The sequence below is a fragment of the Calidris pugnax genome, unplaced genomic scaffold (assembly GCF_001431845.1).
Source record: "Calidris pugnax isolate Ruff unplaced genomic scaffold, ASM143184v1 scaffold54, whole genome shotgun sequence".
NCBI classification, from domain to species: domain Eukaryota; kingdom Metazoa; phylum Chordata; class Aves; order Charadriiformes; family Scolopacidae; genus Calidris; species Calidris pugnax.
Genome location: NW_015090864.1, coordinates 15,984,653 through 16,010,216, shown reverse-complemented (window position 1 = coordinate 16,010,216; position 25,564 = coordinate 15,984,653). Strand labels below are relative to the sequence as shown.

At 38.2% G+C, this 25,564-nt stretch overlaps 1 protein-coding gene and 1 long non-coding RNA gene across 2 annotated transcripts in view; both read right to left on the bottom strand.

Annotated features, from left to right (window-relative positions):
* The window catches only part of MPP7 (membrane protein, palmitoylated 7), a 109,279-nt gene extending 107,558 nt beyond the window's left edge, over positions 1 to 1,721 (bottom strand). The window contains exon 1 of the mRNA XM_014944874.1: positions 1,652 to 1,721. Within this exon, the coding sequence (XP_014800360.1) occupies positions 1,652 to 1,721 (70 nt within the window). The remainder of the gene's footprint in view (positions 1 to 1,651) is intronic.
* A 6,739-nt stretch (positions 1,722 to 8,460) lies between these two features.
* LOC106889738 overlaps positions 8,461 to 25,564 on the bottom strand; it is a 50,496-nt gene continuing 33,392 nt past the window's right edge. The window contains exons 2-3 of the long non-coding RNA XR_001412388.1: positions 22,529 to 22,695; positions 8,461 to 8,685 (exon numbers count right to left, since the gene is read on the bottom strand). This is a non-coding gene — a long non-coding RNA (uncharacterized LOC106889738). The remainder of the gene's footprint in view (positions 8,686 to 22,528; positions 22,696 to 25,564) is intronic.

Genomic DNA, 25,564 nt, shown 5'->3' with positions numbered 1-25,564 from the left:
TCAACTACAGAAAATTCCTTCTCCCTTTGCCAGAAATAGTAAAAGTTTTCAAACCAGCACAAGGGACCACATCTGTGCATTGTTTGGACAGTCTGCATGGCAGGAGTGATCACTTTCCTCTTGCCATCAGTAGGTTTTGCATGCCTTCTCTGACTGAAAGACATAAACTATAACATAAGAAGCAACCTTGCCCAATTCTCCTCTAGAGCATGAAGAACAATTATTTTTCATTGGCCATGAATTGTTACCAGCTGCCAACAACCACACTCAAACCTCCTCCTCCAGATGACCAGGTGGTAAATGCTAACTCACACCGCCTTTTCCTTCATTTTTTTCCCATCTCCAAAGCAAACAGCACTTCAGACCTCCACATGAATTTACAGAACTGCAATCCGTTCCATTTACCAGGAAGGCACAGCTTTTTAAAAATAAATATGGTTGAGAACCCAGCAGTAGAGAACCTTAAGGACCTCAAGTATCAAAGCAATTTCTCAGTGAATGAACTATCAGTTTCAATAACTCCACCCACTCCAAGGTGGTCTGTGCGTCTCTCCAACTCTACAATGCTTTCTCCTGAAGCCACAACTCACTCGCTCGGTTTGATTTGAGGTTAGGTGCCACCTATGGTCCACCAATGCCCAATCCCACTTACTGACCCACTCTTCCTCTTTGAGTGCATTTTCCAGGCTTGCCACTCTTGGGTAACACAGCTCCTCTGAGCTCCTTCTGAGGGAGCTGGTTTTGCCTGTCCTGAAATCAGGAACCCTTCTCACCATTCTTTTAACAGGTGTCAACATACAAGCCACCAAAATCTCCTTAAAAACACACCCTGTCCTCTCTGTCTTCTGTGTAACGTAGCAGTTAACAGAAAAAAAAAGAGTTCTCATGACTGCAGAAACAGACAGTTCCAACAATAAATTATGAAGACTGTGTAAGCAGTAGCTCCAGAGAAAGCATACATGAAGAACAAAGTAACTAACATCTTTATGTTTGGAAAAAAAAATGTCAACAGTAGCTTCAAAACTTGAAACATGGAAGCAGTCAACATCAACACCATTGGGCTGGCACAAAGAAAGCCAACTCCATTTCAGCACAATCCCCACCCTTTATTCCATATAACGTGTGCCGTGCTCAGGTCTTACCCTGTCTCATATGTTCTCCTCAGCCGCCACCACTGCCCTGGTTCTGAAGGAGCAGAGCCAACTCGCTGGTCAGAGAGAGCAGCTCGTGCTCATACTCACTGCTGTGGCACCTGGGCTGCTCACCTCACAGGGGGTGGAGTGGGCAGGTCAGGTGACCCAAACTGACCAATAGGGTGTTCCATCCCCTCTGCCACGCCCAGTATAAAAGCTGAGGGACCAAAGGGTCAGCTCTCCCCAATGCCTCTCCTCCTTCGATGGCCAACCTTTGAGGCAGACCCTGGCCGTTCACCTGCCTTTGATGCAATCGGTGTGTTCCAGAATCCACGTCCCATCTGTCGCTGAGTGGGGTCTGGAACTTTCCCAGTCTAGAACATTCCCTGCTGATGACAACTGCCTGGGAGCTTGACATAGTTTTGTATATATTTATGTACATTGTACCTATTTCATTATTTCTTTGAATGTTATTATTAATATTTCATTAAAGTAGTTTAGTTTTTTTCTAAACTCACAATTCCCTTTATCTCTCTTCTTCGTCTCCTTGGAGCGAGAGGTGAGGGAGAGCATCTGTTGTCTTGTCATGGGCCAACCCAGCCCAAACCACAGCAGCCACCCTCCCTCTCCTTTGACATAGACGCAGATACCATTCCCTCAGTCTATAGGTCATCACCATTAAAGGTTCAGAACAATTAGTTGTCACATATGACTCATCAGAACAACTCGTATAATCTGAACTCTGTCTCCTGTACATTCTTTTGGGAAGAAGATCCACATGTGTGGATGCTTGAGCACAGTGCCCAGGCAGGAGCATTCACCATCTGGATGCATGACCAGGAGGTGAATGCACATGATCCGTGCAGAATGTATGTGGATGTTGGTTACACATGTCTGATCCATCATGGGGAGGGGAATCTACCCCATACGGCCCCTCCATGAGCACAAGAACAATCTGCATAGCTCTTCCCAGGTGAAAGGCTGGACAGTTACGAGTTACCCTCTAACACAGACCGGTCCATGAAACCTTACTGAGACTCTTTGATTCTGCACTGTAGATGCAAAGTCGTTCATCCTGCAGATTAACAGCTTTGTTCACGGTGTTTGTGCGTGAAGCTCTGGGTCAAAACTAAGAATGTGTATATATATATATATATATGAAGTAGGCTTGTGTCAGTCCAGACTGCAGATTCAGCACATCACCTGAAGATTGCTGATTTTATCACTGTAAGCATGTGTCAAATCAATCCCTTTTGCTTTGCCCTAAGTCAGCTCATTTTTTGTAAATTCTATCTTTATTTTTCTCATTACCATCTAAGAAACCGGAGTAAGCTGAAAGCATCTACATTTACATATTGCAAGACCTGAGCCTTCACACTGAAAATTTCCAATACTTCTCTACCACAACGATTGTAAAATTTGGGCTATGTATAATTTGCTTCAACTTCCATGCCAAAGGAATTACATCAGGATACACTCAACTATTTTATTTTTGGACATGAGACTACTTAGAAAAAGCTGCTAGCCACTGACATGGAGAAAAATTAGCAAATACAAAATAATTTCTCAGAACTTCAAGCAAAATTATACCCAGGTGAAACAAATAGAAAATTAGCACAAATTAACGTTTTACAGGGCCAACTACCAAAATATGATGCAGTTATAATAAAATCAGACTAGATTCATCAAATATTCCTTACTTCTTCAGTAATTATTTTCTTTTCCAGTGCCACATACTACTTTTTGGATGCACAAACTTTTCTCTATCAAGAGAACTGCAACACCACTTGCTGTGGCTGCTTCTTAATGCAAAGTACAGGACTGGCTAAAGGACTGTGCATGCCCTGAGCTCGCCAAAATCAATCAGTAAACTGCAACTGGTTAAGAAATACTTCGGTCGCAGCCCAACAGATAAGCTGAGTCAATTCTTGAGGATTACATCCACAACCAGAAATGTCGAAGGTGACAGTGCAAGTAAAAGCTTCATCCTGGAGCTAAACAGACAAACAGTAAAAGTCTCCAGCATGGTAACAGCAAGAAAACACACATGGAAATTCTTGCAGCTCCTCTAAAAATAAGCTAAAAGAGTAGTTAGAACAGATCTTTATTTATCCCTCCTGTTCCTCTAAAAAAAAATTCAAGCAGAGCACATGTGTACTATTTCGAGAGAGCAGCTCGTGCTCATACTCACTGCTGTGGCACCTGGGCTGCTCACCTCACAGGGGGTGGAGTGGGCAGGTCAGGTGACCCAAACTGACCAATAGGGTGTTCCATCCCCTCTGCCACGCCCAGTATAAAAGCTGAGGGACCAAAGGGTCAGCTCTCCCCAATGCCTCTCCTCCTTCGATGGCCAACCTTTGAGGCAGACCCTGGCCGTTCACCTGCCTTTGATGCAATCGGTGTGTTCCAGAATCCACGTCCCATCTGTCGCTGAGTGGGGTCTGGAACTTTCCCAGTCTAGAACATTCCCTGCTGATGACAACTGCCTGGGAGCTTGACATAGTTTTGTATATATTTATGTACATTGTACCTATTTCATTATTTCTTTGAATGTTATTATTAATATTTCATTAAAGTAGTTTAGTTTTTTTCTAAACTCACAATTCCCTTTATCTCTCTTCTTCGTCTCCTTGGAGCGAGAGGTGAGGGAGAGCATCTGTTGTCTTGTCATGGGCCAACCCAGCCCAAACCACAGCAGCCACCCTCCCTCTCCTTTGACATAGACGCAGATACCATTCCCTCAGTCTATAGGTCATCACCATTAAAGGTTCAGAACAATTAGTTGTCACATATGACTCATCAGAACAACTCGTATAATCTGAACTCTGTCTCCTGTACATTCTTTTGGGAAGAAGATCCACATGTGTGGATGCTTGAGCACAGTGCCCAGGCAGGAGCATTCACCATCTGGATGCATGACCAGGAGGTGAATGCACATGATCCGTGCAGAATGTATGTGGATGTTGGTTACACATGTCTGATCCATCATGGGGAGGGGAATCTACCCCATACGGCCCCTCCATGAGCACAAGAACAATCTGCATAGCTCTTCCCAGGTGAAAGGCTGGACAGTTACGAGTTACCCTCTAACACAGACCGGTCCATGAAACCTTACTGAGACTCTTTGATTCTGCACTGTAGATGCAAAGTCGTTCATCCTGCAGATTAACAGCTTTGTTCACGGTGTTTGTGCGTGAAGCTCTGGGTCAAAACTAAGAATGTGTATATATATATATATATATGAAGTAGGCTTGTGTCAGTCCAGACTGCAGATTCAGCACATCACCTGAAGATTGCTGATTTTATCACTGTAAGCATGTGTCAAATCAATCCCTTTTGCTTTGCCCTAAGTCAGCTCATTTTTTGTAAATTCTATCTTTATTTTTCTCATTACCATCTAAGAAACCGGAGTAAGCTGAAAGCATCTACATTTACATATTGCAAGACCTGAGCCTTCACACTGAAAATTTCCAATACTTCTCTACCACAACGATTGTAAAATTTGGGCTATGTATAATTTGCTTCAACTTCCATGCCAAAGGAATTACATCAGGATACACTCAACTATTTTATTTTTGGACATGAGACTACTTAGAAAAAGCTGCTAGCCACTGACATGGAGAAAAATTAGCAAATACAAAATAATTTCTCAGAACTTCAAGCAAAATTATACCCAGGTGAAACAAATAGAAAATTAGCACAAATTAACGTTTTACAGGGCCAACTACCAAAATATGATGCAGTTATAATAAAATCAGACTAGATTCATCAAATATTCCTTACTTCTTCAGTAATTATTTTCTTTTCCAGTGCCACATACTACTTTTTGGATGCACAAACTTTTCTCTATCAAGAGAACTGCAACACCACTTGCTGTGGCTGCTTCTTAATGCAAAGTACAGGACTGGCTAAAGGACTGTGCATGCCCTGAGCTCGCCAAAATCAATCAGTAAACTGCAACTGGTTAAGAAATACTTCGGTCGCAGCCCAACAGATAAGCTGAGTCAATTCTTGAGGATTACATCCACAACCAGAAATGTCGAAGGTGACAGTGCAAGTAAAAGCTTCATCCTGGAGCTAAACAGACAAACAGTAAAAGTCTCCAGCATGGTAACAGCAAGAAAACACACATGGAAATTCTTGCAGCTCCTCTAAAAATAAGCTAAAAGAGTAGTTAGAACAGATCTTTATTTATCCCTCCTGTTCCTCTAAAAAAAAATTCAAGCAGAGCACATGTGTACTATTTCATGTTTCAGCTACATTAGTGCCTATAATTACCCTGAAGGATCATCTCTTCATGTTTCTTCCCTATAAATCTCTACAGAATACTGGGATCTCTACTATATAAAAAGTAATGAGATAGCTGAAGATTTTTGGTAGAACTTAAGAGAGTCGTGTAATAACACAGGGAAGTAACAAATTGAGGGAAGCAGAGACAAATTTTAAACATTCAACTCTCCAGAGCCAGTTTTCTCTTCCAAACTGTCAACAACGGTTGCGGGTTCCCTCTTCTCTATACTTTGCAAACTGAAATCTAATCAACAGATTCCTTTATTGAGAAAAGGGACAGCAAGAACAGTTGCATCAGTTTTTGATGGTTTTACTTACTACAATAGGAATGTACTGTAGGGAACAATCCAGTATTTGCAGGGAAATGGACTGGATGATCTAATACAACTTTTCCATTTCTGACTTCTTAGAACAGCTCAGGCTGATCCAAGTTCACAAAGAGATTTCTGTCCAATAATACTGAATGAAGAGAACTCTAAGACAAGGTTTGGGGCTTTTTTTTTTTTCTTTTTTCTTTCTTTTCAATATTAAGAGAGCCAGAATAGCAAACCATATGCCGTAGTATCCAACCATACAGAAAAAACTATGATAATTAAAATAATTAAATACCCATAAAACTTAGAATATCTGTAGAAAAAGTAAGGAGTTCATTTTATAGTTAAACCTTTCAAGCAATTTGGAGCATTTAATCCGTTTTATAACTTAGAAAAAAAGCTCTTTTCTAATATTTGAAATTACTAAACAGTAAGGTAAGAAGATCCGCTTAGAAATTTTTATTAAGCAGTGTATCTATCTTAATACTTAATACTATACCTATGCTCATTTTCTTCCAAAAGTGACACATACCAGGTTCGCAACATCCTTGGCTCTAAGCTAGTGCTTTTTTCTTTTTTTTTTTTTTCTTTTTTTATTACAAAATATCTGTCATCATTCTCTGCCTGAGGAATTAAAAACATTTGTCTTTGCAAGTACAGTTGACTTTAAAAAGTTATTGCTAGGAAAAACAGTCTTTCAAATAAGACACCAAAACCCAGAAAGAAAGATTTGGCACTTTAGAAGCCTTGTAACAGGGAAAAATTATGGCAGATGGAGTTCATTCTTCTGCTTTCACAGCTCTTTTCCAAAAAGGCTATGGACTGCCTTCTCCGAAACTTGATAGGATAATGAATAATTCTTCTAAAAAACGTGTTAAAGGTCAAACAAACACTATGAGTTTCAAATACAGTTAAGACCATCTTGGGGCAGGGAGATGAACTAGATAAACTTCTAGATCTTTGTGCCCAACTTTCCGGAACTGAACACCACAGAAATGAAAGGTGATGTTCAGTAGCCTGGCATATGCACTAGGTCAGACCAGGTGCTCTTAATAATCTAAATTCTTATAGTTAAAAAACTTTACCTTGTGAATTAAATTTGTATGGAATACTAAAGAACTGCAACTAGGGAACATGAAAGATGCAGTTTCAAGAATTGAGTCTTTTTTAAGGTAGCATGAGACTTAACAGGACATTGAAAGAACTGTCCCCAGGGTCAGAGTTACATTTAATACTTGGACCTAAATGCAACACGATAAATAATAGAGATAGTTGGAATACCTCAATGTCTTCTTCTTGTAATTGCTGTAATTGTAATCTGTGACCATTCACTGATCCCCAAAACTTTCTATCTGCCTCAAGAAAGCTTTCTCATGACTTCTTTTTTATTAAAATCAGAAAGACCAATCCTCCCTGCAATAACAAACAACATGGTAACTAGGGCACGCAACTAGGAGAGCCAACTTTTCCAAACTGAGAGTACACTCAAGGAGAGTAAATTAGCTGCTGTGTTGCTACCGTCGTCATCTTTTGAGGGAAGGGGCAAAAGGGAACAAATGAACAAGTCTGAAAAGGTTTAGGTTTTGCCTCAATAGAAAATTAGAGCAAACATTAAAATGTCAATGTTTTGCAGATCGACACATTTTCAAACCAGACTTCTGTAACTCCCAATCCAGAAAGAAAACTGATTTAGCTGCTGACCTAACATTTTGCTTAGATACACACCACTGTCAGTCTATATTAGAAACAAAACCAGTGATTCCCCATTCCGTGATCCTCTCAGCCACCTGAGCAGACAGCTGCAGCAAAGCAGGATGGAGTCTGGAAATCACCGCACTTCAGAAATTTTGATGAAATTCTTTAGGCAAGAGAGTATTGCCAAGAACTGCTCCTCTGTTTGTTCCTTTTGTGTATCAACCACCAGCTAGTACTTCTGTTTATTTTATATGTAATTTCTCAGCCAATTTGAAAATAATTTTGGCCAGGTATCAACATTTTTACATCCTTTTCTGGAATCAGATAGCTACAAGAAATGGAAAAAGGTGACTCTACTGACTTGTTTGAGACCTCAGAATTTCCTTGCAGCTTGAATTAGCTCTGTACTGGAGATTGAAGACATACTTACCATTTTGTAGGAGTGGAACATTTCTAACCAGCTGATTGGTCCCATTTTTCTGCTATAAGCAATTTTACCATTAGCAGGGTAGCTCTGCATACTCCCATGGCATGCTTTGATTTCTTGTTGCTGATCATTTTCATAGCAGGACACTTTACTCAAGTATTCTTCCAAACTTATTTTAGGTTGTACTTTAGTCCAACATATTTATGTGCAAAACACAATTTTAAATGGAGGCAAGCCAATAAAAGAAACAGCTTACTAGAATTTCAGTTGACTTTGTTAAAGGAAATTATTTTAAATTAATGTGGCTACTGAACTGTTGCCATACTTGACCTCAGAAAATATATTCCTTCTAATTTTTGCTGTGAACATTTATTTATTTAAGCTAAACTCCAGGTCTTGAATGTTGACCATAAAGAAGTCTCAGATTTCCTGCTACTATTTCGTACTCTTTTTTTTCTAAACAAGGGCAAACAACATATGTTTGCTGCATTAGCATTACACTGCCAAAACATCACTCTTAAATGAAATCATCTATGTATTTTTGGTAGAATCTTATTTAACAACTTCCACCCCTGACAGAAACAGAGTTAAAACAAGGCTGTTTTGTTTTCACTGAGCAACAGTTTGATCACTGGTTTACTAGATGGCGCTCAAAACATTTTTCCATATGCTCTTCTCAAAGAGAATCTGACTTAAATGTGGTTTACCTTCACCAGTGAATGAAGGCTTTTTTCACCAAACATATCCCAGAGGAAGGTCAGGTCTTCCTGGCTGTCCACATGTGGCTGCAGCTGGGCTGGCAATGCAGCCAGCAGCTCGTACAGACCTATAAAATGAAAATAAAACACAAAGTGTAATCTGGGGGTGATCTCATTAATTTCACTTAACAGTTCTGTGTAATTGGCTGCCTGGAGCATGTCATTTTAACTGAATAGGGAGTCTGGAGTATTCAGAATAACATTAACTTGTAGAACCAAAAGGAACATTTTAAAAAAATTACTAAGAAGCAAGTATTAGCAGTGTACTTTTTACCTTGTCACAGTTGTCAGGCTTCTACATCCATATATATTTACACAAGGTTATGCAGAAAATTCATAAAGGTTTTGAAAAGAGGACAAAACCAGAAAAAAACATACATTCCTTTACTTAATCGTTATTCCATTTCCCTTGATGTTAGCCAAAGAGTGAAATGAGTCATGAATAGGAAAAACTTCCTTAAAAGAACAGAAACTGGATAGGGTGGTCCATTAAAAAAAAGGTTCGTGGTTTCTCTAAATATTTCTTGCTAATATATTGCTTAATATTTTTTTTTATCCTGTGTTCAGTAGGAATCCACAGCAAGACAAAAGGAACTTCTCTGTTTTGCAGGATTAAACCTTAAAAATCAAAACCAACAGAGTTTTCCCAGACACACACGCACAAGAAATACTTCAGTAACAAGTTTTAATTTGCAGGTATTTGAGATTCTCCGTAGGGTTAAAGCAATTGCTGTTCCCAGTTATTTGTGGCACACCTCCCCAGCGGGCTCCGAAGGGCAGACAGTAGCACAGTGTTCCACAGTAGCATACAGCATAAAATATCCATCATGCACACAGGCCATCAAACTGCTGTCCAAGAAATGCAGCAACAGTGTTTGCAGCAGCCCTCTTTAGGGAGGTAACCTGGCATGAGTCGATATCAATTCATAGCACATGTTTAATTTTCCAGTGGGATTACTTGGGGTAAAAAGGACAAAATGCCTTTTTTCTCCTGTCTGCTGTCTACAAAAACACCAATACTCTCTTGGGATCCAAGATACACGGTCCTGCTATTATTTTTAGTCTGAGTAAGTGCTGCTGTTCATCACAAGGACAGATTAACAAGATATTCTACTGGTAAAGAACACTGTAGTATGTTAATAGGTTACCTATCGCTATTCTGCTTATTATCTCCCTAAAACTTATAATTTAGAATACTTATTAGTAAACATCATTTCAAAACCTTTCCAGGCACTACATATCCCTTTCAAAATTACATATAGCACCTTCAAGATGTGATTGCTTCACATTTTTGTCTTTTTACTGCCTTTCAGTAAAATATTTGGGGGAAAAAAGGTTCCTTCCAGATACATTCTTTTTGTGGTCCAAGCATTTTTGGTGGCTGAAATTCATTTCTCTTAGTACCTCGCTTGTATTTAAACCTGCTCTTGTTTATGCTTCAGAAATAATGCAAAAAGAGAATACAACTCAAACCACTACAATCTTGCAGAGAGAAGACGACCTCTGAGCCTGGGCTAGCAGGACACAGCCAGTGACTGAGCCAACACTCAGAGAACAGTGGTTTGAATGGGACTCTTGGCTCCGACTTCCCCGGCTATTAGAACTTCAGCACTCAGAAAAAATGGTTATTTTTGTCACGCAATTTATGCTTCAAAACATTTTCATTTAGAAAACTGAAAAAAATTATTTACACTCAGGCTTATATTTCTGCACATAGTCATTTTTGGTACTGCAAATACATTTGCCTCAGAATAACTCCAAGGTTGTTAGAAAATGAAATAGAGGGCTCAGTGTAAGCTTACACTGGGGCATAACTGCTCAGGAACAATTCACGCGTGCCATTCAGAAGAAAGAAAATATTAACTTCAGCCACTCCCTTCAAGTAAGAAATGTGTAACAGAGTAAGCTTTCTTCTCCTTGATCCATCGGATCTGCTCACATTTCACATATAATCAACTATAAAACTATTCTATCCTCGTTACTTGCTCCTCAAAGCTTTGATAATTAAATCCCCAGTGAAAATAAAATGGAAGTTCATGTTTCCTGATGGATTAACTATTACAGCAGTGACACCGGGTGAGACTGAATCTGCCTATAATGAGACTTGGGTTTCATGCAGAGAACTCCCCGAGGAAAAACCCTGCCTCCCGGCCCTCCAAGCCTGACTAACCCTGCAGGTGCTTACACTCATTACGGGTTCCACATCCAGCTCAAAAGTGTCTGTGGGCTTTACTTATTCATATAGTCCTGAATCATCCCTTTGAGGGAAACGGGCATCCATGTCCCCAGCACACTGCTGGTAGCTTCGACAGCAACACACCCCATCTGTGCAGCTCTCCTGGGGAAATTGGAGAAAATTAAGCAGGTTCTAATTGTCCAATCCCAGGGCTATGTTTGTGGTGCTGCCCTGCTTTGGCCCTACAAGCCAGCGTGTAGAGCTTTCAGCCAGAAGGAAATCAGAATCCCACCCTTCTCTGAGCAGCAGAACCTGAGGACTACGCCATGCAGCATGCTGGAGAACACCATGCTCCTGCTCTTCAGGCTCCTCTTGAAGCTCAGCACTATGTAGGCAGGAATTTTAAAAACGAACACAACCTCAATCAAGGAGTCAAATGAAAATCAGGCAGAAATAGGACTGAGGGTATTTAGTTGGGGAGAGCAGAAGACAAAGATCTCAGCTGTGGCCTCCTTCCAAACAGAAGGTAAGGGCAGCAGAAGGTGCTATCACCTGTAAAGGTTTACCTTTAGAGACAGAGTCTCATTTTCCCTCATTCCTTCTACGATGCCCAATACCACAGAATCAAAGACTTTCAGAGAAACATTCAGATTTTTACATATGAAGAAAAACAGTATGTGGATCTTCTACATACACACCCATCCAACTAAAATGTCGCACTTCATTTGTGTCTCAGTTACACAAAGTGTGTTGTTCTTATTCATTGCAGTGTGAAGAAACAGTGAAAACTGTGGCTGGCACATGACTTTACTAGCAAATAGGATTTTAAAAGAAAAGTGCTTTTGTGATAGGGACAGGGACAGAATAATTTGTCCAGTTGCTGTTACCTAGCAATGAAGTTGAAACCACAACATTGGCAACTACGCATTGGCCTAGTTTAAATTACCAGATCTGATAACTTGTCACATCCATCTTTCCAACATCCGACTTTCTTTGGGCGGTACCTCAAATCTCTGCGGTCCTGTAGGGTGTCACTATACACGAGAATTAATCCGAATTGAACAGCAGAGACTGCTTCAGCCCGCCCTCAAACCTCCTGCAAAACTAACTACCATCTCAGGTGGTTCTGTAAGCCACAGCCAAGGACCACTGAAATCAATGCAAGTTTCTCACCAGCTTTAGTACTGCCAGGCTGTTGAAACCAGATTTTTTTTTTTAATCTTTTAAGTAGCGATTCTCAACACTGAATTGATGCTACACTGAACACTTTCAACTACTCCTAAAAACAAAAATTAAATTTTAAAAAGGTCATAGCTATATGCCCTATATTTAGATGAACTGCTTTGTAAATTAAAAACGCATGGTCGTGCTGTAAGCCACTGAATGAGATATATCTTAGCACCTCAGAGCTGAATAATACCATTGTAAGCACATGACTGCCAAGCCTCAGTTGTGCTCTTGGTCCTTCCACCTCCTTGAGTCATATCACAGAACGGTAGAGGTTGGAAGGGACCTCTGGAGATCATCTAGTCCAACCCCCCTGCCAAAGCAGGTCCACCTAGAGCAGGCTGGACAGGAAAGCATCCAGGTGAGGTATGAATATCTCCAGAGAAGGAGACTCCACAGCTTCTCTGGGCGGCCTGTTCCAGGGCTCTGGCACCCACAAAATAAAGAAGTTTTTCATGTTGAGATAGAACTTCCTGTGTTCCAGTTTGTCCCCGATGCTCCTTGCCTTGTTGGTGGGCACCGCTGAAAAGAGTCTGTTCCCATCCTCTTGATGCTCGCCCTTTAGATATTTATAAGCATTGATGAGATCCCCTCTCAGTCTCAGACATGCATGGACCTCCAATTAAAAGAAGTATTTTGCACACATTTTCAGAAAGATGCCTGCAATTTAAATCAGTAACAAAAAAGTGCTTTTAAAAAACTATCTAGAAGTTCTGTTTAAAAAAAATTAATGAAAAGCCAAAGCCAAAATCCTGTGTTTTTTAATGCCTGATGCTGACAACACTGTAAATTCTTTTATTATACACTATTGCTATTCTACTCGGGTTCTTGTAATTTTTTTTCAGTCTAGTTTGCCTAAATTTAATCAACTTTCATATTTTAAAGGAGTCATACACCCACTGCTATTTTCCAGTATCGAAATACTTCAGGTGTCAAAATCCAGTAAAGTAAACATGACTTGCACAAGAAAAACTCATTTACTTTGATTTTAAAAAGCAGATCATTTATTCAAAGATCCCAGACGACCTGAGCATACATAAAAAATTAACAATTAGCTTAAACATGGAGATGTAAGACTATTTCGCAATTATAAGAGGGGAAGCAAGTCCTGTCAGTCCCAGAACTGCAACAACAGATCACAGTGTAATCAACCCTGGACCTTCCCAAACCATTGGAACAGAGGAGGAAAAAGAGCCCTTTTGAGATGAAACAAGGCAGCAGTAATAGGAGTCAACTCCAGGTAAATAGAGTGATCCACTCCTAGTTTTAGATATTACTGTGTTGCTATATATGAAGAATATTCACATTATATAAATTAGGTACAGTATCTACTACTGTTTGTGAATTAAGTAAAAGCCTGTAGCATGGAAATATTAATAAAAGGAGACAGGCATTGCACATAATACTATAAAACACTTGTAAGAGTCGAATGGGGAAAGGGGTGTTTGAAAGTGCTTATATAGTCAGTTAACTCTGACTACCCAATTCAAGAATAAAAACATTTAAAAATAATAAATTAATACTGGACATACAATACATTTTAAATGAAATTTAGTTCAGCCAAGAAAAGTGACACAGGGAATTAAAAAAACACTCACTAGATAACCCTCCCTACAGAAATAGTCCATATAAACTATATGCATTTAGATAATCTAAATACACATATATAATCTAAAACTAAAATTTACAACAGCTTGTCATGGATGGAGAAACCACTCTGAAAATCTTGGACGAGTTGCAAGAGCAAGTAAGATAAAATGGCTGCAGAATAAAGCTTGTTACATTCTGCCAGCTTCGACTAAGGAAACAATTTCAAGGGAAATCCAGCTATGTCTGAAAACTCAGCACTATCCCTGCTTAAAAAGGTAACGGATAAATTTCAATTTTTTTCTTTTAACACACTTAAGCAGTTCCTGTCTTCAGAGTATCTTCAGCTTTTCCTAAGCTTAATTACTACCATTTAGCTTTATTCAATCTGAAAACAGAGTATATAATAATGGCAATTCCAATTTTAAAATGTGTATGCTAAATTTGCACATGTAATAATATTTAAGACTAAGCAGCAATGGAAAGCTTTTAAATCAGAAACAACGGGACATTAAGGATTTTTCCAGTTCTAGAAAATTGCTTCCTTCGTAGTGTTATATTCTGTAGAAGACTGCTTGTTCCTAGGAGGAGAATAAATGGCTAAGCAATCGATGAAAGTGTTCCCGTACTGAACCACTCACACTGCAGATTCCAGATGCTCTACATTCTTGACATCAGAATGGAAAAATTTACTGTTAGTCTAGAGAAATTTAATATCACCATTCTTGTCATATCCTTCATAGCTTCATTATTAGGACAAGTCTGTGGAAGCTATAAACTAGTGCTAAATGATAAAAAAATATGGTCTCTGCGTTCCATCACTCTTGCATATTACAAGAAAACACCAACTTTGTTTTGGTTAGCGTAAGAAAAGAAATGGAGACAAATGGATGTGCATTTGCTTTCATATGTTAATTAATTTCCTGAATTAGCATTCTGAACAATGATGCCAAACTTTGAATCAAAAATTTTTACAGTAACTGAGGGATAATAAACACTAAAGAACATATATCTAAGCCCAGAACAACACTGTAAAATTTTATTGTATTAATAAAATGGGACACACCAACCTTTAAATTTTCCACTTTGTCAAAGGTAAAATAATCAGCACCATTTGCTGCCATTTATAACAAGCTGACATTTTTTCACATTTGAACTGCACTTTACAGTTCTATAAAGGCTCAGACAACACTTGCCTTACACAAAAGCAAACAGCGTTGCAGTAGAAACACTCATTCTGACATCCTTGCTCCTGCATAATAAAACTAGTCACTAACACTAAATAGTGAAAATTATTTCATTCTGAAGTTTGAGATCAGTATTTATGCACAGGTTCAAACAAAAACATATACAGTACACATATGCATTAGGATAGACACACTGCACTGTGCTATCAGGCTCCAGTTGTAAAAAGACCACTATGTGCTCAATTTTATGTGCTACAAATAGTTCTTTTTTATGTTCTCTTAAGTAATTCCACTGAATATATGGGCTTCCTGACACTGCAAAAAGTTAAAGACTAACAATTTTTCTTTGCAGAACCAGAGTGATTAACTCATTCCAGCATGTACCCTTTTTTAATTTTGCAGTTTAGCATTTAAAAAAAAAAAAGATTAAACTAATTTTCAAAGGTACAGGATACTGAGTAACTAGATAATCATGACATGCAAGTAATCAGCTTCTTTGGAAAAAAAAAAAAAAGAAATCTGTTTTGATTTATTTGCTAATTCCCGAAAGGAGTAAAATGCTGAAATCCTTGCTGATGATACAGCAACTGAAATGTCAACGTTCTAATTTTTTTCCTAATGAAAACAAGAATTTTGCTGTAAATGTACTCAAAGAACAAGATTACGTACTCACTAAGGGCAATACAGTCTTTAGCCGTACCTAATTTTTATTCCTCCGAGCTACAGTAATTTGTTAACCCACCTTAAAACAACGTAATGACAGAAAATGTAGAAAGCGAGCAATCATTTAAGCCCACCACTTTTAATAATATTATTTCCTTCAAAATGGAAAAGTCTTCAGCTTTGGAACTTGGCTCCCGGAGCTAAAGAATCCGCAGTTGTTTGAAACGGTTATTGGTCTTTTAGGATTTGTCTCAACATGTGTATTTCAGATTTAGCATGCTACGTACCGTTACATTCTGAGGCAAGTTAAATAGTTGATCCCTATTTGCGTTCATCCAGAGCAAGACTGTTGCTGCAGAGTTCTTGCTCATATGGCTCATCAAAGCTGCTTCAAAATCAAAACCCCTCGCAATGTAGTTACTAAACACTGTGTCAACCAGGATACTTTGAAAGTTCATAAAATGTACTTTCATGAATATTCAAAAGCTCTCCTATCATCCGCAAGAATAACACATACATAAAATTGATTTAAAGTGACCTATCAAACACAAATCCATAAGCAGCTTGTGGAAAGCTCATACAAAGATCTGATGTTCATATTTTTTTAAAAAACTCCTGGCTCCACCAACAAAGCCTGCATACTAAGACACCTTGAATAACCTTGACAAATTGACTGCTCCTTTGCATAGACATCAGCTTGGTGAGTCTATTTCTATCTAGATCTTCATCATCACTAGAGGAGGCAATAGCAATTACCTGGCAGGCAGGCAGGAAAGAACTCATTCCAGCACTAGGATGTCACTGGGCACACGCGCCATGTTTAACTTGTTAGTCACAGTTTGCAAGGTTAAGAGACTTGGCACTGGGGAGGGGTGGCAAAGAATACTAAATATGGCATTTTACATTTGCAAAAGGAGGACACAATATTTCATTAAGAGACTGAATAAAGGCTTCTAACAACAGAAGCCAAGACTATTTTCAACTCAGTTGTGCCTAAAACTACTGGAGACACCACTTGATTACCACGTATCTCAACCTGTCTTACTGTGTCTTGAGAGTAGAAGCAAGAGTCCTACCATCCTAGGCAGTCCTGATGCCCAAAAACATGCCAGTATATTCTTTCAGTCTTGTGTCTCACCGTATGACTGAGGTTAAAGTTTAACACTCAAACCAAGCTATACCATTACACCAGTAATACAGGCACATTCACTTGATATACAAGTCTATAGAGTTATACAGGAATAAAGAAAAGTTTCAAGAGTCAAGTACATTGTCACCTTACCTTGGAAGTGAGCTTAGGAAATTAGACTGTTCAAAATTATTAAATTTCATAGTTTATCCCTAAGATTAGTATGCTGCGTCAAGGTGTTTTGGGTTGGTTGGTTGTGGTTTTTTTTAAAACCAATGTGTTATTTTGAAAACAAAATCCTATTTGAACCCCTGTTCAACCCATAACAGCCAACTTCGAGCTGGCCAGGGAAGCTTCTCACCACGTCTTAGTAGTGCTAGATTTCCTTCAGATTAACAACTCTAGTTTTACTAAATCAGCCAATACTTGACCTGATGTTGGGCTGAGAAGCCACAAAACCTTTCATCTCACAATCAATGCACACAATACGTATACTCTGCTGACTAACCTGGCTGCTGGCAGTACAGCCTGTGCCGTACAGCAGAGCAGTCTGCTCTCGGCAAAGGACGTCTGGCATCACTAGGAACTGTCAACCATTTCTGGAACTACAGCTTTTGGTTCAACAAACAAAGCTATACATTTAAGCCTGAAGTTAGAAACAACATAGGCTGCCACACTTTCAAATTTACCACAAAACTACATGTTGCTCACAAAAAAAAAAAAAGTAAAAATTGTTACAGCTGCCAGACCATTTGAATTTAAATTTGTGTCCAAGAACTGTAACAGTTTTAAAGAGTTTACCATCAGTAAATATAATTGCACACATTTTCTGATTCCACACTGCTGAATCAGTCTAGCATAAAATAAAATATTAACCCAAAACAGAACAGTTTAGAGAAATTTCATTCTACTTTGAACAAGTTTTCCAACAGCCACCATAAATATGTTGATACCAAAATAATACCCTTTCCAACACCAGCAAGTTATATTTTTTAAAATTAAATCTGATAGCAATTAAAGCTAGCCATACGTCTCATACTTTCCCAAATCTTCCATATTAACGTTAGCCTACAAGCCATTTAATGCCTCTGGCAGCTGGAGATGGGGAGAATTCAAGAATGCACGGTAAAATATTGGCTCTATTTATTAATTCAGCATAATTTTTGCCTCGGCTAGCGTATCAGTTTTCATGAAAATCTAGCCATATCTGTGCATTTCTGCGTGGTGAGAAATTTAAGCAGCCTTGAAATGATGATGCAGCCAAAGGCATTTAGATACAGCACTTGTGGTGGGACGCTATGGCTCGGTGATAAGCGATGTCCCAAGGAGGCGAGTGGAGGCTTCCCCTCTGCTCCATCCCCGCTGCGGCAGGTCGGCGGGGAAGCGCAGGCAGCTCGGAGCAGCATTCCATCACCCCGAGAGCCTTGGCCCTGGCAGCCTCCCACCGAGGAGCTACTCCCAGAAATCTTTCCTTCAGCGCTGTCCTAAGGTCCCATTCTCTTCACCTCGTAACGAGCCAAAATCTTTGGTGACCATTTTGCGTTATTACATTTTTTAAACAGTCTGTAAAAATAGAATTCCCTGATTTCTTTCTCCCTCCTCGTTCTGAGAACTCATTTAGAAGGTTAAAATCTTTGGCCACTTCAGCTTAATTTCTCCTGCCTCTACAAATGTTTCTGATGTCCCCCTCGCAGCTCAGCCCAACTGCTCAGCTTTTTCTAAGTGTTACTGTTTCTTTTTTCCTCTCCACCTTTTCATCCTTCTCATTGTCAAGCGTTCTTAGAAAAAATAATGATAAAACTGGCAAGTTGATTAAAATGCGACAGTAGTAAGTAAAGGGAAGACACCTATATGAAAACAGTAAAAGCAAGGATAGCATCTTTCTGTGTTCAGATGATTGCAAAATTGTCTTTGAACTTTGCATTGATTGCAGTGGTCTCACTTCACTGGGAGATAATCTGAACAGACTGTGAAGCTAGGATATCAACAATTTTCAACCAAAATATTTCTACCAGTATTTAGTATATCCACATCAACAACATGCAGCTTCAGAGATCAAGATAAGTTTTAAAGAACCACAGAATACACTGCTAAAAATGTCGTCTGGAAAAATACCCGACATTTAGAACAAATTTCATAGCTTTGTTTTGTAGGATTACTAAACAGAAGAAAACACTAAAACCAGGACTATTTTAAAGGCCACACGAACTTACAGTTTGGTTAGTAACAAATGTGTTGTGGTAGTTCTTTTTTTAAATTTAAAAAACTAACATGTATTCAGTTTTACAGGCTCATAATACTGAAAAAACTCCACCGTCTGGCACAGCATTAGCTCCTATATGTACTCAAGAAGAAACTAATATAAGCCCTGCATATTTTTTCTTTTTATAATTTGCAATATTCAAATTAATGAACTGTTTCTGCCTTTCATTATATTTAAGCAATCTCACACGGTTTTACTTGGTGGCCAAACTTGGCTCATAAATGTGATTTTCCCACTGACAATACATGAATCAAAAACACGAAGTCTGCTTTGCACATTTGTGTGCTAGTTTTTAAGGACAAACAGAAGAGCATTTTTAAACTCATCAGCTGAGCAAGGTTGATACAGGGTCAAGAGGAAAGAAATCTGTAACAATTTTACGATGTTTTTCACACTAAAACAACACTTAAAGCATAATGATGTCATCTTGGCTCCACCAAAGTCAGCAACGAAGCTGTCATCAACTATTGTGCAGCCAGACTGCAAACTTAAATCTTCCTAAATATATCAGATAAGCGAGTGCCAGATCTTGCAGACTAGCTTTACCTGCAAAAGTGCAAGTCTTCTTGCTCTTGCTATTTGATGGGCTTCCACACAGAGATCAAGCAGACTTTTGCAAGACAGAAAATATTTTAAGCTTCAGACGCAGCCTCAGGCAGGAGCGCAACCTTCCATTCAAGATGGTTGCTTTAAAATAACTTTGACCTGACACTGACAGGACTATAAAACTTAAGGGAGGAGCAGGATTTTGCTCGTTATAAGCAAATAATAATAACAATCATCATCATCATTATTATTACATAAAAATAGAGTTTCTGTATAGCTAATGGAGACTGGAAGTGAAAGAAGCATGTGTACACGTAAACCCTTCTCCTCTGTCTTAAAGTTAAGAAACCAGAACAGACTGGTAAGGTACAAGATTAATTTCAAAGTCACTTGATGAATCTAAATGAATTAAAACAGATGTTTTAAACAAAGGATTGCAAATATTGTTGCCATGATTTATCATAGTTTAAAGTCTGATAAATGCCTCTCAAAACAGATTTAAAAAGCGTGGTCTGTGTTCAGAAGAACATACAGGTTAACACATGGGATAAGTATAGGAAGAAAGCTGCAAGGACCTGGTGACATCCCTAATAACGTCTGTTGACAAGGTAAAAGCTATGTAAAATTAACACAAGTAGGTCAATATTTAGTCTGATCAAATGTGGTACATCCTGCTTTTGACAGTGGTCTGACACCTAAGACTATATATTAAAAAAAAAAAATAATAATCTTCCATGCTTCCATACTAGTGTCTGAGTTTCCAACAGTCCCTGACTTGGCCACTTCCTGATATTCACAGATGATACACTTCTATTTACTAATCCTCAATGAATTCTTTCACTCATTTTTAAATCCAGGTTTGCTTTTACTTCACCAGGACGTAACAGCAACAAAAATAAGCTAGGTTGGAGTTTTGTTTGAATGTCTTAGTAAAACAGACAGACTAACGAAGTTGCTTCCCAACCCTCAAGGTGCATTTTTGTTGGGTCCCCGCTAAGTGACTTGCTACCTCTGCAGCGTCCCCAATAGTCCTCTCCAGGAATACAGCAGTTTCAACTCATTGCACCAGTTTACGCAGGCAGGGCAACAGGAAAACTAGTCTACCCACCAAGGAACAACAGAGGTAAGAAAATAAATTTTTTTTGTGTGTTTCCCTTTGTGTCTCTCCGTAAGAGAGACAGTAGTAATAGCAGAAAAACAGGAGTCTGGTTAGAAACCACCTGTATTATAACCAGGATGGAAAGCACAGTTTGACACCTATCATCCTCATCAGGAAATACAATAAAGAAACTGGAAAAAAATAATTCTCTTTTCCCTCCAAATGCATTTTTTTAATTTAAAGAAACAATTTACAACTTGCAGCAGAAAACATATTGGATTTAACAAGCAGTATTATTTAACAGCATGATATTAATGATGCATATCACATTTTGATATCGATTTCCTGGGAGAATGGAGATAGTTGAGCTTTATCACACACAATAATTGTTAAACGTATATTTGGAGCACCCTATGCATTAAACAGCACAGTAAAACATGTTTCTAGAGATGTTTTAACAGACACAAGTTTAAAATTGCATTTTTTTTCCCCAATTTTTGGAGCCCTTTTCTTTCTTTATTCAGTGAGTATGTCCGTGACTATTATTTTTGGACATATTACCATTCTTTAAACAATAAAACAAGCAAAATTGTTAGCATCAGGCACCAGTCATCCCCCTGCTGTTCATCTCAACATGTTGTTGAGACTTCTGAAACATCAGAAAGCACTTGGCCAAGTAATAATAATAAAAAAATTAAGCCAGCTTTTGGAAGCACACAAGAGGTTGCGTGATAAAGAAAGGAAAGATCCAGAGTGGAAAGTCAGCCCAGAGTAGACCTTGACAAATCTTCCAAAATTCAGCTTTAGCATACTAAACAGCTTCAACTGCACTTATTTCCATGGGGGAAGGAGAAGAAAAGAAAGTTATATAGAGGTAGGGTTTGGCGAGCTGATAGTAAAATCCCTTGAATACAGGAATAGGGAGACAAAAAAAAGCAAACAAAAACAAACGCAACCCTCCCTCCCCATGGTAACGAATAAGTAAATAAGTAAACACACACCCAACTCTAAAGATTGTTCTTTTAACCTAAGAGAAGTTTTGCATGGACCAGAGGTGTGGAAAGAAAAAAAAAAAAAAAAAAAAAAATCGCTGCACTATTCAGTCTATTTAGTATAAGAATCAAATGCAGCTCCTTATATACATATTTCTTGGATTCCTGACTTGAAGTCTCTGTCTTCATTTTCAAAATCCTGCTGTGAGTCCTTGCACATAAACCTGTATGATCTAGAATAACAAGCACTGGGGTGGAAAGCAGGGATCTTCGTATTGTAACCTCAGCCGGATCACCTATTTACCAAACGTTCTCCATCAAAAAATACTAACTTTAGTTGTCCCTAAAACAGGGACAAAAATACTGCTAGACGAAGAGAATGTGTGCATAACAGCAAGATGAGATTTAACATTTGCATATAGCCTAAAATTGTTACGAAGAAGGTGAAAACTATGGAAAGCTACATATCTGCACTCCCACTGCCTGCAGCCAGTGATAGGAACTGGACTCTGACGTGGAAGGCAAGGGAAAGATGAGAACTTCAGACAGTATTTTTCTTCTCCTAATTTGTTAAAGAAGTGTCAAAACTAAATAGTCTGTGCTCAGAAATAACTCCACTGATAACTGTAACTCACAGAGGGGATAGTCTAGACTGCTGCAAATATTAAGGCATGTATGATATCATCTTTTTTTTTTTTTCCCCTCCTCCTTTTTCAAATTAACATTGTAAGAACCATGCTCAGAGGCTAATCTGAACTCTTCAGATCCATATATAATATCTGCTTGGAGTTGTTCTTTTTGGGGGCTTGGGGATGGAAGGGAAGAAGATGGTGGTGGGACTTTTAAAAATTAATTTATTTTACCTGACGTGTTTCATATATCTAGATTAACTTCAGGGAGAAAAGGTTATGTTTAAACTGTTAAATTAAGCATCTGTTGAGACAATAATTAATTATCTTATTTGATGATTTCTTGAAATAGAGACCGTAGACTTAACAAATATGATCTGGAGGAAACATGTACTCCTCCTTGGCTTGCGTACCTGTGTCACTTCCAGATCCAGCTGATAAGGCTGGCATGATTTAGTCTGCAGAGTGTCAGGCAGGAACGTCAGACTAGTGCTCTGCAGCCAGCAGGCAGAAGTCAATTTCTGTTTAACTGCTTGCAGCCAAGTTGTCTATGAAGATTTATGCTATCTCCCAGTTTCTCCTAGAAAGAACAGAAACAGAATTTTACAATTAAGAACACTGTTAAACTGTAAATTACCGCAGCTAACCAAATCCAATCATTATCACAAAATAACCTTTTGATTTAAGACTCTTAAAACAAAGTGCTTTGCATTTATTTATGGCTGTTAAGATTATTTTTTTTCTCCAGGTGAAACAAGTTTTGTTTTCTTCAGTCTAGCCTATAATCCCATTCTGCTGTAAAAATAATTTAACACATTTCTCTCATGTAAATTATACTCTTTATTTCCAAAAATACTCAACATGTTGGAGTTAAAGTCTAGGGTTATTTTATTAAAACAATGAATAATTTAAGTCACTCAAATTTTGCTACTACTTATGCCAGAAAAAAAATATTTGCCTACTCGCATAGTAATAATTTATTCAATGTTTCTACTTAACCCCCTTTTAATTGTTTTCAGTTAAGATCTAACATGCAATTTTTATTTGTAATCTGAAAATATAATCTAAATTTTAACTGAAATTGTAAAAAACCGGACTAGGGCAAACACTTCTGTAAGGTAAAGAGCAATTTGACTGACAGAGTTGATGAAGCCATCATCATGCAGACCACAAAGAATTTTTCTGTAATTCATTACTAAAAAGTCAGTATTTTTTTAAGACATATTTTAATTATTGCACAGGCCTACTGAGTAATATAGAGTAAATAGAGTAAATATAACAAGTTTTCCAATATAAGGGAATGTATTTAAATTCAAGAACGTCAAATATGATACTGGAACACAAACTTGTGAAAAGAAATTCATAGTTAAGACTGGAAATGTTTACCAATAGCAGGGCAGGGGTCTGATGTGTTTGCAGGCAGAAGGAAGGGAGACGGAGAAGTAGAAGCTAACAGAAAACGGGTTTTCTCCAGATTTCAGTGAACAAAAAGGATCCTTGAAGAAAGCAAGCAGCATAGTTCTGCTTTAGCATAAAAAAAATAAATAGAAGAGCATTTTGCTGCTGCTGTTGCTGGTTTGGTTTTTGTTGGGTTTTGGTTTTTTTTTAAACACATTCATATTAATCAGAATGACTTTTGAAGTCATCTTGGCTCTGAAAGTGCATATTTTGGACACATTTGTACTTGGCAACAGTCTTGTGGAAGAGTAATATACAGGTGCTGTAAACACTGTATGCTGTTCAAAATTTTGTTTTTCACCAAAAAAAAAAAATCCTCACATTGCTAAAAGTATTGCAACATATTAATGGCCATCCACAAGATTTTGTTCAGTAAGTTTTAAATCAATTATTTGATATAAGCTAGTTGTTAACTTGTCCCTAGGCATAAGCCTATAATTTAAATAGTCTGGCAACTTTTTAAAGTTCTTTTTTTTTTCTCCCCTAAGTGTTTACCCGAAGAAAGATTTCGCATGTCAGCTTTCAAACTGCAGTGAACCTGTTGGGTTTTTTTTTTTAAGGCAGCAAATCCAGCAGAAGTTACAACCCTGGATAAGTTCTATGATGAAAAGAACCAAATAAAACTTAAAGACCTATCTATTAAGATTGTTTTATTAGGGTTTTGGGGTGTTCTTAGTCATAAACGTTTGTGGTGAAGAAAAGAAGTGAGTTTTCACTAAAAAAGCATCAGCTTCCAAAAAAGTATTTTGACATCCATCAAGTCAGCACAAGGTCCATTAACTTAAAATTTAAAACAGAGATAAGAAAGTTAAGTATTTCAAAGTGAAAGCTCATCTTGCGATGACAAAGTTGTAAAACATCTATATGCAAAGCTAGCCAGGGTGCAGTTTAAAAGAAAAAAAAAAAAAAAAGATATCGTAGCCAAGGACACACTGTACCAATTAAGAAGGAACATATTCACTTTGCATTAATTCTTCTTGTTTTCTTTTTAACACATACAAGCGCCATAAAGGAGAAGTCATGTTCTAAGCTCACTTACAGTCCCTAGCGTGAGCACACGACTACAGCCGTACGAAGGATGGAGGCATTTTCAGTTTTCATACGTGTAAGAAATTGGTTAAACTGATTTACTATTAATGGGACATATTTGATTTATATGCAGCTTAAAGTATTTTTGTCTATTAAGAAAACCAACTCAAACATGCAAGGCATTCTCATTAAAGATGCATTATTATAAATAGAAATTCAGGTTCCTTTCAAAGTTCACTGCAAAACGAGGAACGTCTTGTTGATCTACATACAAGTCATGTATTTAAACTCAGTCAATTTCTTTGTATTTCTTTATTTCACAGTAAATCATTCAATTTTTAAAAAATTCAAGCTCATTATTATTTAAGAAACTTATACACGGCATAAAGTTATTCCCCCTAGATCCTAAATATATATTAATGAAAAATAAATGACCTGATGAAATCCTTACCAGTAAAATGCTTAATATTTTGCTGGAATGGAACCGGGGATTTTTTTTTTTTTTCTAACTTGCAAATTAAGCTACATTTTTGCAGTGATGATGTTATTTTCTTTGGCTTGCCCTATTTAAAATGCTTTGGAAGTTTTTGCCGGAGCCCAGCCATAGGCATTGCTGACTGCTGTATGGAATCGATTTGCTGCAACACAGAAATACCAGCTGTTACAGTATGTCCTGAGAGGGATTACCGAATATTCTTAAATTGAAGTTCAATCCATCTTTCCATAAAAATTAGAAGCCAACGCCAGGAACGTAACAGCAGTATCAAGTGCACCTGAGGCATTTACAATACCCAGCAGGACCGTTACAACCAGCCTCTAAAAAGGGCTTATTTTTGAAATTTCATTATTCCAGCCGTACCTTGCTTCTATATATCACACCGTATCGGGTTCTGCTGGCACCCGCCGCGTGGAAACACCGAGAGCCGCGCAGGCCCCTCACACGCCGGGCACTTTCCACCGGG